The 18,312-nt window shown below is 59.8% G+C and overlaps 2 protein-coding genes and 1 long non-coding RNA gene across 6 annotated transcripts; 1 reads left to right on the top strand and 2 right to left on the bottom strand.

Moving 5' to 3' along the window:
- Positions 1-154: 154 nt before the first annotated feature.
- NIT1 (nitrilase 1) lies at positions 155-10,903 on the bottom strand. 4 transcript variants are annotated; one of them, XM_058860231.1, is made up of 7 exons: positions 10,825-10,903; positions 9,860-9,940; positions 8,045-8,287; positions 6,799-6,902; positions 5,773-5,906; positions 4,461-4,586; positions 155-2,044 (listed from the first exon to the last, which is right to left on the bottom strand). In XM_058860231.1, coding segments are annotated over exons 1-7 (957 nt in total). In that variant the 5' UTR covers positions 10,827-10,903; the 3' UTR covers positions 155-1,777. The 4 variants fall into 4 exon arrangements, with proteins under 4 accessions (XP_058716214.1, XP_058716216.1, XP_058716213.1 ...); XM_058860233.1 differs by having other exon boundaries at positions 10,878-10,896; XM_058860230.1 differs by having other exon boundaries at positions 10,783-10,841.
- LOC131590301 (uncharacterized) lies at positions 2,052-2,736 on the bottom strand. Its single transcript, XR_009280058.1, has 3 exons — positions 2,425-2,736; positions 2,197-2,349; positions 2,052-2,126 (listed from the first exon to the last, which is right to left on the bottom strand). It is a non-coding gene; the product is annotated as an uncharacterized LOC131590301 (long non-coding RNA).
- A 51-nt stretch (positions 10,904-10,954) lies between the features above and the next one.
- On the top strand, positions 10,955-16,544 carry PFDN2 (prefoldin subunit 2). The gene is made up of 4 exons (XM_058860728.1): positions 10,955-11,045; positions 12,424-12,512; positions 13,489-13,612; positions 16,288-16,544. Exons 1-4 carry the CDS (start codon positions 10,983-10,985, stop codon positions 16,459-16,461), a joined length of 450 nt encoding a protein of 149 aa, XP_058716711.1. The 5' UTR covers positions 10,955-10,982; the 3' UTR covers positions 16,462-16,544.
- Positions 16,545-18,312: the final 1,768 nt, after the last annotated feature.

Below are 18,312 nucleotides of genomic sequence, written 5' to 3' on the forward strand. Positions count from 1 at the left end.
CCCAGAAATTCCCATTTTCCCCCCAAACCAAACAGGGATGGAGTTTTTTCCCATTTTCTTTGTTTTTCCCCCCATTCTCACTCAGCACTTGGGGGGGGGTTCAGGGTCGTCCCCCAATCCCTCCCATCCCAAAATTCCTCCACACTTTGGGGTGAATTCCTGGGATTTTTGTATTTTTCAAATTTCAATAGAAAGAAATTCCTCCCCCCCACCCCCCAAAACTCCCCAAAAAAGGGGGAACTTCCCCCAAAAAAGGGGACACCCCAAAAAAAGGGTGTAGGGAGCCTCAAACTGCCCCATTTTGGGGAAAAAAGGGCAAATTTGGGGCAGATTTGGGTAAAAATGTGGAATTTGAGGTGCTGGTGTCACCCTTCAATGATCCCTAAAAATGGGGGAGACCCCAAAAAATTGGGGGGAGCCCAAAATAGGGGGGGACAGATTGGGCTGTTCCAATTTGGGGACAAAAGTGCTGATTTAGTGCAAATTTGGGGCAGATTCAGAGCAGATTTGGGACTCCCCAAAACAAAAGTGGGGGGACACGTTGGGCTGTTTCATTTTGGGGACAAAAAGGCCGATTTTGGAGCAGATTTGGTGTAAATTGGAGCAGATTTGGGACCCCTAAAAAGGAGTGGGAACCCCAAAAAGAGCAGGGAGGAAACATGGTGCCATTTCCCCTCGGGCAAATTTGGGACCACAAAAAGAGCAGAGGGGGGGTCACATTGTGCTGTTTCATTTTGGGGACAAAAAGGCGGATTTGGGGTGGATTTGGGGATGAATTGATGAAGATTTGGGGCAGATTCACAGCTGAGTGGATGCAGATTTGGAGCTGAATGGATGCAGATTTGGAGCTGATTTGGAGTTGAATTGATGCAGAATTGGGGCTCAATTGATGAAGATTTGGGGCAATTTGGGGCTGAATTGATGCAGATTTGGAGCTGATTTGATGCAGATTTGGGCAGATTTGGAGTTGAATTGATGCAGATTTGGAGCAGATTTGGGGCTCAATTGATGAAGATTTGGGGCAAATTCAGAGCTGAGTGGATGCAGATTTGGGGCTGAATTGATGCAGATTTGGGGCTGAATTGATGCAGATTTGGGGCTGAATTGATGCAGATTTGGGGTTCAATTGATGAAGATTTGGAGCTGAATTGATGAAGATTTGGAGCAGATTTGGGGCTGATTTGATGCAGATTTGGGGCTGAATTGATGCAGATTTGGAGCTGATTTGATGCAGATTTGGGCAGATTTGGAGTTGAATTGATGCAGATTTGGAGCAGATTTGGGGCTCAATTGATGAAGATTTGGGGCAAATTCAGAGCTGAGTGGATGCAGATTTGGAGTTGAATTGATGCAGATTTGGGGCTGATTTGATGAAGATTTGGAGCTGAATTGATGAAGATTTGGGGCAGATTTGGGGCTGAATTGATGCAGATTTGGGGCTGAATTGATGCAGATTTGGGGCAGATTTGATGCAGATTTGGGCAGATTTGGAGTTGAATTGATGCAGAATTGGGGCAGATTTGGGGCTGAATTGATGCAGATTTGGGGCAGATTCAGAGCTGAATTGATGCAGATTTGGGGCTCAATTGATGCAGATTTGGGGCAGATTTGGGGCTGAATTGATGCACATTTCGACCCCCCAAAAAAGAAAGGGGGGCCACATTGTACCATCACCCTCTGGGGACAGAGAAGCAAATCCGGTGTGAATTCCGAGTGGATCGAGCCCAAACCCGCTGTGGGTTCCTGTCACGTCCCTGTCACGTCCCCGGTGTCCCCGTCACGTCCCCGGTGTCCCCAGGGCCCCGTAGATGTCCCCACGGCGGTGGCCGTGCACCGGCAGCCCCCGCCGCACCTGCTCCAGGTAGGCCAGGTCGAGCTGGGCCAGGCACAGCCCCGGCCCCTCCTGGCACTGGGCCACCACCGTGCCCCAGGGATCGGCCACCAGGGAGTGACCCCAGGACGCCCGGCTCGGGTTGTGCCGCCCGGTCTGCGCTGCGGCCACCACGTAGCACTGGCACTCGATGGCACGGGCACGCAGCAGCACCTGAGGGGACAGCAGTGTCACCCAGGGGGACACAGCAGCACCTGAGGGGACAGCAGTGTCACCCAGGGGGACACAGCAGCACCTGAGGGGACAGCAGCACCTGTGGGGACAGTGGTGACACTGAGAGGGGCACAGGGGGCACGCAGCAGCACCTGAGGGGACAGTGGGGACACTGAGGGGACCTGGGGGGCACAGGGGGCATGCAGCAGCACCTGAGGGGACAGCAGTGTCACCCAGGGGGACACAGCAGCACCTGAGGGGACACTGGGGACACTCAGGGGGGCACAGGGGGCACAGAGCAGCACCTGAGGGGACAGTGGGGACACTGAGGGGCCTGGGGGGCACAGGGAGCACATGGAACACTGGGGGCACAGCAGCACCTGAGGGGACAGTGGTGACACTGAGGGGACCTGGGGGGCACAGGGGACACAGCAGCACCTGAAGGGACAGCAATGTCACCCAGGGGGACACAGCAGCACCTGAGGGGACAGCGGTGACACTGGGAAGGGACAGTGGTGTCACTGAGGAGACAGAACCAGGTGACAAGGGGGACACAGGGGGCAGGAGCACCCAGCAGCACCTGTGGGGACAGCAGTGACACTGGGAAGGGACAGCAGGGTCACCCAGGGGACAGAACCAGGTGACAAAGGGGACACAGGGGGCAGGAGCACCCAACAGCACCTCAGGGGACAGCAGTGTCACCCGGGGGGCACATGGAGCACTGGGGGCACGCAGCAGCACCTGTGGGGACAGCGGTGTCACCCAGGGGACAGAACCAGGGGACAAGGAGGGCACAGGGGGCACAGGAACCCAACAGCACCTGAGGGGACAGCGGTGTCACTGGGAAGGGACAGCAGGGTCACCCAGGGGACAGAACCAGGGGACAAGGAGGGCACAGAGGGCAGGAGCACCCAACAGCACCTGAGGGGACAGCGGTGACACTGGGAAGGGACAGCGGTGTCACCAATGGGGACAGAACCAGGTGACAAGAGGGACACAGGGGGCACAGGAACCCAACAGCACCTGAGGGGACAGCAGTGTCACTGGGAAGGGACAGTGGTGTCACCGAGGGGACAGAACCAGGTGACAAGGGGGACACAGGGGGCAGGAGCACCCAACAGCACCTCAGGGGACAGCAGTGTCACCCAGGGGACAGAACCAGGGGACAAGGAGGGCACAGGGGGCACAGGAACCCAACAGCACCTGAGGGGACAGCGGCGTCACTGGGAAGGGACAGTGGTGTCACCAATGGGGACAGAACCAGGGGACAAGGGGGACACAGGGGGCAGGAGCACCCAACAGCACCTCGGGGGACAGCAGTGACACTGGGAAGGGACAGAGGTGTCACCCAGGGGACAGAAAGGGAACACAGGGGGCACTGAAGTCAGGGGACCTGGGGTAGAAAAGGGGACACTGAGGTCATCAAGGGGACAAAAAAGGGGGACACAGGGGACACTTGATGGCCTGGGCATGGATGGACAAGCACTGAGGGGACATGGGGGGGCACCTGGGATGTCCCCAACCCCCTGGGAGTGTCCCCAGCTCCTCTGGGAGTGTCCTCAACCTTTTGGAATTGTCCCCAACCCTTTGAGAGTCCCCCCAGCCGTTTCCCCAACCCCTCTGGGATTGTCCCCAACCCCCTGGACAGTGTCCCCATCGTCCCTGTGACTGTCCCCAACTCCCATGGGTGTCCCCAAACGTCCTGGAAGTGCCCTTAACCTTTGGGGATTGTCCCCAAACCCTCTGTGAGTGTCTGGTCCCCACTTCCAACCCGCTCAAAGTGTCCCCAGTCCCCTGGGACAGTCCCCAACCCCCCTGGGACAATCCCCACTCACCCATAAATGTCCCCAAACCTCTTTGGGAATGTCCCCAAGCCCCTGCGGGTGTCCCCAAGCCCCCCCAGGGTGTCCCCAAGCCCCCCCAGGTGTCCCCAAGCCCCTGCGGGTGTCCCCAAGCCCCCCCAGGGTGTCCCCAAGCCCCCCCAGGGTGTCCCCAAGCCCCTCCCAGGTGTCCCCAAGCCCCCTGTGAGTGTCCTCAAGCCCCCTGTGAGTGTCCTCAAGCCCCCTGTGAGTGTCCCCAAGCCCCCTGTGGGTGTCCCCAAGTCCCCTGTGGGTGTCCCCAAGCCCCCCCGGGGTGTTCCCAACCCCCTCCCAGGTGTCCCCAAGCCCCCTGTGAGTGTCCCCAAGCCCCCTGTGAGTGTCCCCAAGTCCCCTGTGGGTGTCCCCAAGCCCCCCCGGGGTGTTCCCAACCCCCTCCCAGGTGTCCCCAAGCCCCCTGTGAGTGTCCCCAAGCCCCCTGTGAGTGTCCCCAAGCCCCCCCGGGTGTTCCCAAGCCCCCTGTGAGTGTCCCCAAGCCCCCTGTGAGTGTCCCCAAGCCCCCTGTGAGTGTCCCCAAGCCCCCCAGGGTGTCCCCTCACCTCCCAGTGCGCGGCTCCCGTGGGGACGGTGAAGGCTGAGGGGAAGGTCAGGATTTGGGCTCCAGCCCCGCGCAGGGCCTGGGCCAGCTCTGGGAAGCGCAGGTCATAGCACACAGCCAGCCCCAGCTGTGAGAGTGAGGGGTGAGGGGACAGCAGGGACACCATGGGGACAGCTGGGGACAGCCCTGGGACAGCCCTGGGACAGCTGGGGACAGCCCTGGGGACACCCCGGGACACCCTGGGCCAGCTCTGGGAAGCGCAGGTCATAGCACACAGCCAGCCCCAGCTGTGGGAGTGAGGGGACAGCAGGGACACCATGGGGACAGCTGGGGACAGCTGGGGACACCCTGGGGACACCCCTGGGCCAGCTCTGGGAAGCGCAGGTCATAGCACACAGCCAGCCCCAGCTGTGGGAGTGAGGGGTGAGGGGACAGCAGGGACACCATGGGGACAGCTGGGGACACCCTGGGACAGCTGGGGACAATGGGGACACCCCTGGGACACCCTGGGCCAGCTCTGGGAAGCGCAGGTCATAGCACACAGCCAGCCCCAGCTGTGGGAGAGGAGGGTGAGGGGACAGCAGGGACACCATGGGGACAGCCCTGGGGACAGCAGGGACACCCTGGGACAGCTGGGGACAATGGGGACACCCTGGGACAGCTGGGGACAGCCCTGGGACAGCCCTGGGGACACCCTGGGATAGCTGGAGACAGCCCTGGGACATCAGGGATACCCTGGAGACAGCCCTGAGACAGGTGAGGACAGCCCTGGGACACCCCAGGACATCGAGAGCACCCTGGGGACAGCCCTGGGACATCAGGAACACCCTGGGGACACCCTGGGACAATAGGGACAGCCCTGGGACAGTCTGGAACACTCACTGGATATTGGGGACACCCTGGGGACAGCCCTGGGACAGCTGGGGACACCCTGGGACATCAGGGACACCCTGGGGTCACCCCTGGGACACCCTTGGAACATTGGGGACACCCTGGAACACTCTGGGAGAGGTCAGTGAGGGCAGGGGACAGCTGGGGACAGCCCTGGGACACCCCATGGACATTGGGGGCACTCTGGGAGAGGTCAGGGAGGGCAGGGGACAGCTGGGGACAGCTCTGGGACACTCTGGGAGAGGTCAGGGAGGGCAGGGGACAGCTGGGGACAGCTCTGGGACACTCTGGGAGAGGTCAGGGAGGGCAGGGGACACCCTGGGGACAGCCTGGGACACCCCATGGACATTGGGGACACTCTGGGAGAGGTCAGGGAGGGCAGGGGACAGCTGGGGACGTGGCAGGACGTGGCCAGGGTGTACCTTGCCCACGGGGGTGGCGATGGGTGGCAGCAGCTCCCGGCCGGGGTTGGTGAAGGAGCTCTCGCACAGCGCCGGGGCCCCCGGCAGCGCCGCATCGAACAGGTGCAGCTTCCTGTAGGCAGCCACCAACACACCTGGGGACAGCAGGGACAGCTGGGGACAGCTGGGACAGCTGGGGCAGCAGGGGACAGCTGGGGACAGCAGGGACAGCTGGGGACAGCAGGGGACAGCTGGGGACAGCAGGGACAGCTGGGACAGCTGGGGCAGCAGGGGACAGCTGGGGACAGCAGGGACAGCAGGGGACAGCTGGGACAGCAGGGGACAGCTGGGGATAGCAGGGGACACCCTGGGACAGCTGGGACAGCAGGGACAGCTGGGGACAGCAGGGGACAGCAGGGACAGCTGGGGACAGCTGGGGACAGCAGGGGACAGCTGGGGACAGCTGGGGACAGCTGGGGACAGCTGGGGACAGCTGGGGACAGCTGGGGACAGCTGGGACAGGAGGGGACAGCTGGGGACAGCTAGGGACAGCTGGGGACAGCTGGGGACAGCAGGGACAGCCGGGGACAGCTGGGGAGAGCCGGGGACAGCTGGGACAGCAGGGACAGCTGGGGACAGCAGGGGACAGCTGGGGACAGCTGGGACAGGAGGGGACAGCTGGGGACAGCTAGGGACAGCTGGGGACAGCTGGGGACAGCAGGGACAGCCGGGGACAGCTGGGGAGAGCCGGGGACAGCTGGGACAGCAGGGACAGCTGGGAACAGCAGGGACAGCAGGGGACAGCCGGGGACAGCCCGGGCTTGGGGACAGCTGGGGACAGCCAGGGACAGCTAGGGACAGCTGGGGACAGCCCAGGCTTGGGGACAGCCAGGGACACAGGGACATCTGGAGGGTTGGGAATGTTGGGGACACAGGGATTGGGGATCCAGGGGACACAGGGGTGACACAGGGGTGACACGGGATGACACAGGGGTGACACAGGGGTGACACAGGGGTGACACAGGGGTCAGGAACACCGTGTCCCACCGGAGTTGTCCAGCAGCAGGTGACAGTTGTAGATCCGGCCGGTGCTGTCCCAGTCCTGGCCACGCTCATGGAAACCCCCAAGGGAGAGCCACACGTCACATTCCCTGGGGACACACAGTGACATTCCTGGGGACACAGTGACATCCCCTGGGGAGACACATTCCCTGGGGACACACAGTGACATTCCTGGGGACACAGTGACATCCCCTGGGGACACATTGACATCCCCTGGGGACACACAGTGACATTCCTGGGGACACAGTGACATCCCCTGGGGACACACAGTGACATCCCCTGGGGACACACATTCCCTGGGGACACACATTCCCTGGGGACACACAGTGACATGCTCTGGGGACACAATGACATCCCCTGGGGACACACAGTGACATTCCTGGGGACACAGTGACATCCCCTGGGGACACATTGACATCCCCTGGGGACACAGTGACATCCCCTGGGGAGACACATCCCCTGGGGACACACAGTGACATCCCCTGGGGACACACAGTGACATTCCTGGGGACACACAGTGACATCCCCTGGGGACACAGTGACATCCCCTGGGGACACACAGTGACATCCCCTGGGGACATAGTGACATCCCCTGGGGACACACATTCCCTGGGGACACACATTCCCTGGGGACACACAGTGACATTCCCTGGGGACACACAGTGACATTCCCTGGGGACACACAGTGACATGCTCTGGGGACACAATGACATCCCCTGGGGACACACAGTGACATCCCCTGGGGACACAGTGACATCCCCTGGGGACACACAGTGACATCCCCTGGGGACACACAGTGACATCCCCTGGGGAGACACATTCCCTGGGGACACACAGTGACATTCCTGGGGACACACAGTGACATTCCTGGGGACACAGTGACATCCCCTGGGGACACACAGTGACATCCCCTGAGGACACACAGTGACATGCTCTGGGGACACACAGTGACATTCCTGGGGACACAGTGACATTCCCTGGGGACACACAGTCCTGGCACTCCCAGTGTCCCCAGGCACCCCCAGATGTCCCCAGGCATCTCCAGTGTCCCCAGCCACCCTCAGATGTCCCCAGGCACCCCCAGTGTCCCCAGGCACCCCCAGTGTCCCCAGCCACCCTCAGATGTCCCCAGGCACCCCCAGTGTCCCCAGGCACCCCCAGATGTCCCCAGGCACCCCCAGTGTCCCCTGGCACTCCCAGTGTCCCCTGGCACCCCCAGGTGTCCCCATACCTTGCCAGCTGTTGGTAGCGCCCCACGATGTCCCCGTCGAGTGGCTCTGCCAGCGCCAGGCTCTGCTGGGGACTGTCCCCGATGAAGTCGAAGCCCTCGGGCAGGAACACGGCCCGGGCCCCTCGCGCCGCCGCGCGCCGCACCAGCGCCGAGCACTGCTGCCAGTTGTGCTCCTTGTCTGCCGTGGATGTCACCTGTGCCACCGCCACCAGCCCCCCTGGGGACTCTGCCATGGCCGAGGGGCTGCGGGGAGGGGACATGATGGGGGACACTGCCAGCCCCCCTGGGGACTCTGCCATGGCTGCAGGGCTGTGGGGAGGGGACATGATGGGGGACACTGCCAGCCCCCCTGGGGACTCTGCCATGGCTGTGGGGCTGTGGGGAGGGGACATGATGGGGGACACTGCCATGGCTGCGGGGCTGCGGGGAGGGGACACGATGGGGGACACTGCCAGCCCCCCTGGGGACACTGCCATGGCCGAGGGGCTGCGGGGAGGGGACACGATGGGGGACACTGCCAGCCCCCCTGGGGACACTGCCATGGCCGAGGGGCTGCGGGGAGGGGACACGCTGGGGGACACTGCTGGCCTTGGGGACAGCACCATGGCTGCAGGGAGGGGACACACTGGGGGACACTGCCAGCCCCCCTGGGGACACTGCCATGGCCGAGGGGCTGCAGGGAGGGGACATGATGGGGGACACTGCCATGGCTGCAGGGCTGCGGGGAGGGGACATGATGGGGGACACTGCTGGCCTTAGGGACAGTATGGGGGCTGCAGGGAGGGGACACGCTGGGGGACACTGCCAGCCCCCCTGGGGACTCTGCCATGGCTGCAGGGCTGCGGGGAGGGGACACGATGGGGGACACTGCTGGCCTTGGGGACAGCACCATGGCTGCAGGGAAGGGACACACTGGGGGACACTGCCATGGCCGCGGGGCTGTGGGGAGGGGACACACTGGGGGACACTGCCAGCCCCCCTGGGGACACTGCCATGGCCGAGGGGCTGTGGGGAGGGGACACACTGGGGGACACTGCCAGCCCCCCTGGGGACACTGCCATGGCCGAGGGGCTGTGGGGAGGGGACACACTGGGGGACACTGCCAGCCCCCCTGGGGACACTGCCATGGCTGCGGGACACTGCTGGCCTTGGGGACAGCACCATGGCTGCAGGGAGGGGACACACTGGGGGACCTCAGAGGGACAGGGGGACACTGCCATGGCTGTGGGGACAGCGCCGTGGCCATGGGGCTGCAAGGAGGGCACATTCTGGGGGACACTGCTGGCCCTGGGGACACTGCCATGGCCCTGGGGACACTGCCATGGCCCTGGGGACACTGCTGGCCCTGGGGACACTGCCATGGCCCTGGGGACACTGCTGGCCCTGGGGACACTGCCATGGCCCTGGGGACACTGCCATGGCCCTGGGGACACTGCTGGCCCTGGGGACACTGCCATGGCCCTGGGGCTGTGCGGAGGGGACACCAAAGGCACCTCATGGGGACTGGGGTCACCCCACAGGGCTGGGGTTCACCCCACAGGACACCTCAAAGGGACTGGGGTCACCCCACAGGGCTGGGGCTCACCCCATGGGACACCTCAAAGGGACTGGGGTCACCCCATAGGCCACCCCCTTGGGGACAGGGACACCCCTGGGTCACCCCTGGGAACTGAGACACCCCCAGGTGACCCCATGGGGACCAGGGTCACTCTTGAACCGCCCCCCTCACCCAGCTGGGGTCACCCCCCAGGGTCACTCTCAGTTCCCTCTGGGGTTTTTGGGGTCCCCCCCGGTGTTTTTGGGGTCCCTCCGTACCTGCCCGCAGTGCTGGAGCTGTGGGGGGCTCTCCAGGGTCTTGGGGGGCGGCACAGCAGGGCCCGGGGGGGCACCCTCAGCCTGGGAGGGGGACACCCCAAATTGGGGAGGGGTCACACGGAACCCCCCCAAACTGCCCCTGAATCCCCCAAACTGCCCCAAATACCCCCAAAAATACCCCCCAAAAATACCCCCCAAAGTACCCCAGCTGTGACCTCCCAAACGTCCTCGGCTCGCCCCAGCTGCCTCAATTTGGATCCCAAAGTACCCCAGCCCCCTGAAAATGCTCCCAGATCCCCCCAAATTATCCCCAAATTGTCCCCAAATCGCTCCCAAACTGCCCCAATCTGGACCCCAAAGTATCCAGCCCCCCTAAACTGCCCCGAGAAGCTCCCAACAACCCAAATACCCCCAAAACTGCCCCGATTTGGATCTCAAACTGCCCCGATTTGGATCTCAAAGTACCTCGTCCCCACCAAAACTGCCCCCAGATGCTCCAAAGTGCCCCAAATTCCTCCCAACACACACAAATACCCCTCAAATTACCCCAATTCGGATCCCAAACTACCCCAGCCGCCCCAAGACCCTTCAAACTCACACAAACACCTCCCAAACTGCCCCATATTCCCCCTAAATTACCTCAATTCGGACCCCAAACTACCCCCAGACCCCTTTAAACTGCCCCCAGACCCCCAGAACTGCCCCCAACACCCCTAAATTACCCCGAAAAGCCCCAAACACCCCCAAACTTCCCCAAAACACGCCTCAAACTTCCCCAGTTTGGACCCCAAAGTAGCCCGAACTCCCCAAACTACCCCCAAACCACTTCCCCCGTCACCTCCCACCTATCCCCAAACCTCCAAAATCCCCAAATTCCCCGCACCTCCGCCCTCCCCTCGCCCCCAAAACCCCTCCTCCCTCACACTTTTTCCCCGTTTTTCCCGTTTTTCGCCCCATTCCCGTACATTCCCCGCCGGAGGCAGCGCGGGCAAAGTCCCCCCCTCAGGGCTGCCCTCACCCAAGATGGCGCCGTTCCTGCCTCACCCGCACCTAAGATGGCGGCCGGAAGTGGTGGCGCCGTGCCCGGGGCAGGAACGGAAGAGGCGGTGCCGCGCCGGTAAAGATGGCGGATCCGGTGAAGGGGCGATCGGTAGCCCCGGCCGGGAAAGGGCTGAGCGCTGAGCAGGTCATGAGGGAAACCGGGGATTGGGGAGGGGGCTGGGAACGGGGAGGGGTCCCCGGGAGCTCCGGGGAGGCAGAGGAGTGATGGGGGGAGCGGAGGGGAGGTGGGCCTGGGTGTGAGGGGAAGGTGGGGAGTGAGGGGGGGGCTGTGGGATCCGGGGCGGTTGGGGAATGGGAGATGGGTCCCTGGTAACCGTGAGAGGTCCCTGATAACGGGGAGAGGTCCCTGATAACGGTGAGGGGTCCCTGATAACGAGGAGAGGTCCCTGATAACGGTGAGGGGTCCCTGATAACGGTGAGGGGTCCCTGATAACGATGAGGGGTCCCTGATAACGGTGAGGGGTCCCTGATAACGATGAGGGGTCCCTGGTAACGGGGAGGGGTTCCTGATAACGGTGGGGGGCCCCTGATAACGGGGGAGGGGTCCCTGGTAACGGGGAGGGGTTCCTGATAACGGTGGGGGGCCCCTGATAAAGGTGAGGAGTCCCTGATAACGGTGGGGGGTCCCTGGTAACCGTGAGGGGTCCCTGGTAACGGGGAGGGGTCCCTGATAATGTGGGGGGGTCCCTGATAACGGTGAGGGGTCCCTGATAACGTGGAGGGGTCCCTGATAATGTGGGGGGGTCCCTGAAAGCAGGGGAGGGGTCCCTGATAATGGGGAGGGAAATGGAGGGGGAGGCCTGGGCCTGAGGGAAGGTGGGATGGGGGGGGGGTCCCTGGGACTGGGAGGGGTCCCTGGGACTGGGAGGGGTCCCTGGAGGGGGTTGGGGGATGAGGAGGGGTCTCTGGGGGGCTGCTGTGGGGTTGAGGAGATTCTGTTCCTCAGGGCTTCCCCCTCATCCCGGGGCTCTCCTGGTGCCCCCAGTGAGATCCAGCCCCAGAGATCCCATCCTGGGAATCCCAGTCCCAGAGATCCCATCCCGGGGATCCCAACTTTCCCAGTCCCAGAGATCCCGTCCTGGGAATCCCAGTCCCAGAGATCCCATCCCAGTCCCAGAGATCCCATCCCGGGGATCCCAGTCCCAGAGATCCCATCCCGGGGATCCCAGTCCCAGAGATCCCATCCCAGGGGTCCCAGTCCCAGAGATCCCATCCCAGGGGTCCCAGTCCCAGAGATCCCATCCTGGGGATCCCATCCCAGTCCCAGAGATCCCATCCCAGTCCCAGAGATCCCATCCTGGGGATCCCATCCCAGTCCCAGAGATCCCATCCCAGTCCCGGGGATCCCATTCTGGGGATCCCAACTTTCCCAGTCCTGTTTTATCCCAATCCAGTCCCATTCCCAGCTCTCCCATCCCGGTTTATCCCAACCCAGTCCCATTCCCGGCTGTCCCAGTTGTTCCCAGTGGATCCCAGTTGATCCCAGTCCATCCCACTCGCAGGTGGTTTCCCGCTTTAACCGCCTGCGGCAGGACCAGCGGGGCTTGGCCTCCAAAGCAGCCGAGCTGGAGCTGGAGCTCAACGAGCACAGGTGGGGTCGGGATCGGGGATTTGGGATTGGGGGATCGGGGATTGGGATGTGGGGTCGGGATTAGGGATTGGAGGATCGAGGATTGGGATTGGGGGGGTTGGGATTGGGGGTCAGGATTGGGGGGTCAGGGATTGGGATGTGGGGTTGGGATTAGGGATTGGGATATGGGGTCAGGATTGGGGATGTGGGGTCGGGATCAGGGATTGGGATTGGGGGGTCAGGGATTGGGATGTGGGGTCGGGATTAGGGATTGGGATTGGGGGATTGGGGATCAGGATGTGGGGTCGGGATTGGGGATTGGGATATGGGGTCAGAATCAGGGATTTGGGGTTGGGATGTGGGGTCAGGATTGGGGGGTTGGGATTGGAGGTTGGGATTGGGGATCAGGGGTCGGGATCGGGGATTGGGATCAAGATCGGGGATTGGGGATCAGGATGTGGGGTCGGGGATTGGGATATGGGGTCAGAATCAGGGATTTGGGGTTGGGATGTGGGGTCAGGATTGGGGGGTCAGGATCGGAGGTTGGGATTGGGGGATTGGGGATCGGGATGTGGGGTCAGGATTGGGGATTTAGGATTGGGGGCTTTGGGATTGGAATCAGGATTTGGGGTCTGGATTTGGAATTGGGGATTGGGATTGGAGGGATTTGGGATTGGGGATTTGGGGTCAGGATTGAGATTTGGGATTGGGGTTTGGGATTGAGATTGGGGATTTGGGGCCAGGATTGGGGTCAGGATTGGGATCAGGATTTGGGATTGGGATTTGGGGTCAGGATTGAGACTTGGGGATTGGGGTTTGGGATTGAGATCTGGGATTTGGGGTCAGGATTGGGATTGGGATTTGGGGTCAGGATTTGGGATTGGGATTTGGGGTCAGGATTTGGGATTGGAGGGATTTGGGATTGAGATTGGTGATTTGGGATCAGGACTGGGGGAGGATTTGGGGGATTTTGTGGTGCTGACCCCGCTGTTCCCAGCCTGGTGATCGAGACCCTGCGGGAGGTGGATCCCACCCGGAAGTGTTTCCGCATGGTCGGGGGGGTGCTGGTGGAGAGGACGGTGAAGGAGGTGCTGCCCGCGCTGGAGAGCAACCGGGAGCAGGTCTGGGATCCCAGGAACCCGCTGGGATGGCCCCAGAGCCCCTGGGATCCCATAAAAACCCCGCAGAGTGTCCCGAGAGCCAGCGGGGGAACCCTAGAAATCCATTAGGATCCTGGGAATACACACTGGGACAGCCCTGAATCCGTTGGGATTGACCTAAATCCATTGGGGGATCCCAAAATCCACTGGGACAGCCCTAAATCCATTGGGGGATCCCAAAATCCACTGGGACAGCCCTAAATCCATTGGGATTGCCCTAAATCCACTGGGACAGCCCTAAATCCATTGGGATTGACCTAAATCCACTGGGACAGCCCTAAATCCATTGGGATTGACCTAAATCCACTGGGACAGCCCTAAATCCATTGGGGGAGCCCAAAATCCACTGGGACAGCCCTAAATCCACTGGGACAGCCCTAAATCCATTGGGGGATCCCAAAATCCACTGGGACAGCCCTAAATCCACTGGGACAGCCCTAAATCCATTGGGATTGCCCTAAATCCATTGGGGGATCCCAAAATCCACTGGGACAGCCCTAAATCCATTGGGGGAGCCCAAAATCCACTGGGACAGCCCTAAATCCACTGGGACAGCCCTAAATCCATTGGGGGATCCCAAAATCCACTGGGACAGCCCTAAATCCACTGGGACAGCCCTAAATCCATTGGGATTGCCCTAAATCCATTGGGGGATCCCAAAATCCACTGGGACAGCCCTAAATCCATTGGGACAGCCCTAAATCCACTGGAACAGCCCTAAATCCATTGGGACTGCCTTGAATCCATTTGGATAGTCTTGAATCCATTGGGATTGCCCAAAATCCACTGGGGGATCTCAAAATCCATTGGGATTGACCTAAATCCATTGGGATTGACCTAAATCCATTGGGATTGCCCAAAATCCAGTGGGGGATCCCAAAATCCACTGGGACAGCCCTAAATCCACTGGGACAGCCCTAAATCCACTGGGACAGCCCTAAATCCACTGGAACAGCCCTAAATCCATTGGGACTGCCTTGAATCCATTTGGATAGTCTTGAATCCATTGGGATTGCCCAAAATCCACTGGGGGATCTCAAAATCCATTGGGATTGACCTAAATCCATTGGGATTGACCTAAATCCATTGGGATTGCCCAAAATCCAGTGGGGGATCCCAAAATCCACTGGGACAGCCCTAAATCCACTGGGACAGCCCTAAATCCACTGGGACAGCCCTAAATCCACTGGGACAGCCCTAAATCCATTGGGACAGCCCTAAATCCATTGGGGGATCCCAAAATCCAATGGGATAGCCCTAAACCCAGTGGGATATCCCAAAATCCACTGAGATCCCACAAGCATGTGCTGGGGACCCCTAAAAATCTGCTGGGACCACCCCAAAAAACCCTCTGAAGCTTTTGCCTCTTTTCCCCTCTTTTATCCTTAGTTTATCATCTTTTCCTCCCCCTTTCCCCCCATTTTCTCCCCAGATCTCCAAGCTGATCGAGGCTCTTTCCCCATTTTTCCCAATTTTCCCATTTCTCCTGTTTTTCCCCCCAGATCTCCAAGCTGCTGGAGGCTCTCTCTTTTCCCATTTTTCCCAATTTTCCCGTTTTTCTCCCCAGATCTCCAAGCTGATCAAGGCTCTCTCTTTTCCCATTTTTCCCATTTTTCCCAATTTTCCCATTTTTCCCTTTTTTCCCCCAAATATCTCCAAGCTGATCAAGGCTCTCTCTTTTCCCATTTTTCCCATTTTTCCCATTTTTCCCATTTTTCCCATTTTTCTCCCCAGATCTCCAAGCTGATCAAGGCTCTCTCTTTTCCCATTTTTCCCATTTTTCCCATTTTTCTCCCCAGATCTCCAAGCTGATCAAGGCTCTCTTTTTTCCCATTTTTCCCATTTTTCCCGTTTTTCCCCCCCAGATCTCCAAGCAGATCAAGGCTCTCTCTTTTCCCATTTTTCCCATTTTTCCCAATTTTCCCATTTTTCCCAATTTTCCCAATTTTCCCATTTTCCCCCCAGATCTCCAAGCTGATCCAGGCTCTCTCTTTCCCCATTTTTCCCATTTTTCCCATTTTTCTCCCCAGATCTCCAAGCTGATCGAGGCTCTTTTCCCATTTTTCCCATTTTTCCCGTTTTTCTCCCCAGATCTCCAAGCTGATCCAGGCTCTCTCTTTTCCCAATTTTCCCATTTTTCCCGTTTTTCTCCCCAGATCTCCAAGCTGATCCAGGCTCTCTCTTTTCCCAATTTTCCCATTTTTCCCGTTTTTCCCCCCAGATCTCCAAGCTGATCCAGGCTCTTTTCCCAATTTTCCCATTTTTCCCCCCAGATCTCCAAGCTGATCCAGGCTCTCTCTTTCCCCATTTTTCCCATTTTTCCCGTTTTTCTCCCCAGATCTCCAAGCTGATCCAGGCTCTCTCTTTTCCCATTTTTCCCATTTTCTGGGTTTTTCTCCCCAGATCTCCAAGCTGATCCAGGCTCTCTCTTTTACCATTTTTCCCATTTTTCTCCCCAGATCTCCAAGCTGATCAAGGCTCTCTCTTTTCCCATTTTTCCCGTTTTTCTCCCCAGATCTCCAAGCTGATCCAGGCTCTCTCTTTTCCCATTTTCTGGGTTTTTCTCCCCAGATCTCCAAGCTGATCCAGGCTCTCTCTTTTCCCATTTTTCCCATTTTCTGGGTTTTTCTCCCCAGATCTCCAAGCTGATCGAGGCGCTGGCGCAGCAGCTGCAGGCCAAGGGCCGGGAGCTCTCGGAATTCCGGGAACGCCACAACATCCGCCTGGTGGGCGAGGACGACCCCAAAGCCGCGGCCAGGGACGGCCCCGAGGGGAGCAAGGGGGGTCCCGGGGGGGTCCTGGTGTCCTGACCCCCCCCCCAGAATTCCCAAAGGGATTTGGGGTCGTTTTTTGGGGTGGGAGGGGTTGGGCAATAAACGGGAGTTTGGGACAATCCCCAGGGTTGGTTTTTATGGGAAAAAGGGGGGAAAAAGGGTTTGGGGTGAGGATGGAGGGGGTGGGAAAAAAGGGGAGACCCCCAAAGGAGGGGGGTTTAAGGGGGACCCCAAAAATGAGGGGTGGGACCCCAAAAATGGGTCTGGGACCCTAAAAATGAGGGGTGGGACCCCAAAAATGAGGGGTGGGACCCCAAAAATGAGGGGTGGGATCCCAAAAATGGAGGTGGGACCCCAAAAATGAGGGGTGGGACCCCAAGAATGAGGGGTGGGACCCCAAAAATGAGGGGTGGGATCCCAAAAATGGAGGTGGGACCCCAGAAATGAGGGGTGGAACCCCAAAAATGAGGGGTGGGATCCCAAAAATGGAGGTGGGACCCCAGAAATGAGGGGTGGAACCCCAAAAATGAGGGGTGGGATCCCAAAAATGGAGGTGGGACCCCAGAAATGAGGGGTGGGACCCCAAAAACGGGGGTGGGACCCCAAAAATGGGGGTGGGACCCCACAATGGGGGAGCTGCACCATAAAAAGGGAGGATCCTAAATTGGGGAGGGGGACTCAAAAATCGGTGGGGTAAAACCCCAAAATGTGCAAGTGGGGGACCCCAAAATGAGGAGGTAAAACCCCAAAATGTGGGATTTGGGGGACCCCAAAATGGGAAGAGAACCCCAAAATGAGGGGGTGAAACCCCAAAATGTGCAGGTGGGGGACCCCAAAATGGGAAGAGAACCCCAAAATGAGGGGGTGAAACCCCAAAATGTGCAGGTGGGGGACCCCAAAATGGGAAGAGAACCCCAAAATGAGGGGGTGAAACCCCAAAATGTGGGAGCTGGGGGACCCCAAATTGGGAAGAGGGGACCCCAAAATGAGGGGGTAAAACCCCAAAATGTGGGAGCTGGGGGACCCCAAACTGCTGAGAAGGAATCCCAAATTGAGGGGGTGGCACCCCCAAACTGGAGCTGTTGTGTCAAGGGGGGGACCCCAAATTGGGAGGTGGGACCCCCAAATGAGGGGGGTGGAGCTCAAAATGGGGCGTTGGGGTCCGGGGGGTCCCCAAAATTGTGGGGGTGCAGGGGGACCCCAAATTGTGTCGGTGACACCCCAGGAGGGGGCCCAGAGGACACCAGGAGGTGACAAAAGAGGGTGACAAGGATATGGGGGGGTGAGAAAAGGTGACAAGGACTTGGGGGGTGACAAAGAATGGGGGTGACAAAAGGTGACAAGGATGTGGGGGGTGACAAGGGGGTGAAAAGGACATGGGGAGTGACAAAAGGTGACAAGGACTTGGGGGGGTGACAAGGGGGTGGCAAAAGGTGACAAGGACTTGGGGGGGTGACAAGGGGGTGGCAAAAGGTGACAAGGACTTGGGGGGGTGACAAAGACGGGGGTGACAAAAGGTGACAAGGACTTGGGGGGTGACAAAAGGGGGTGACAAAAGGTGACAAGGACTTGGGGGGGTGACAAAAGGGGGTGAAAAGGACTTAGGGGGGTGACAAAAGGTGACAAGGACTTGGGGGGTGACAAAGATGGGGGTGACAAAAGGGGGTGACAAAAGATGACAAGGATGTGGGGGTGACAAGAGGGTGAAAAGGACATGGGGAGTGACAAAAGGTGACAAGGACTTGGGGGGTGACAAAGAAGGGGTTGACAAAAGGGGGTGACGAAAGATGACAGGGACTTGGGGGGTGACAAAGATGGGGGTGACAAAAGGTGACAAGGACTTGGGGGGTGACAAAAGGGAGTGACAAAAGGTGACAAGGACTTGGG

Source organism: Poecile atricapillus, chromosome 33 (assembly GCF_030490865.1).
Source record: "Poecile atricapillus isolate bPoeAtr1 chromosome 33, bPoeAtr1.hap1, whole genome shotgun sequence".
NCBI lineage: Eukaryota > Metazoa > Chordata > Aves > Passeriformes > Paridae > Poecile > Poecile atricapillus.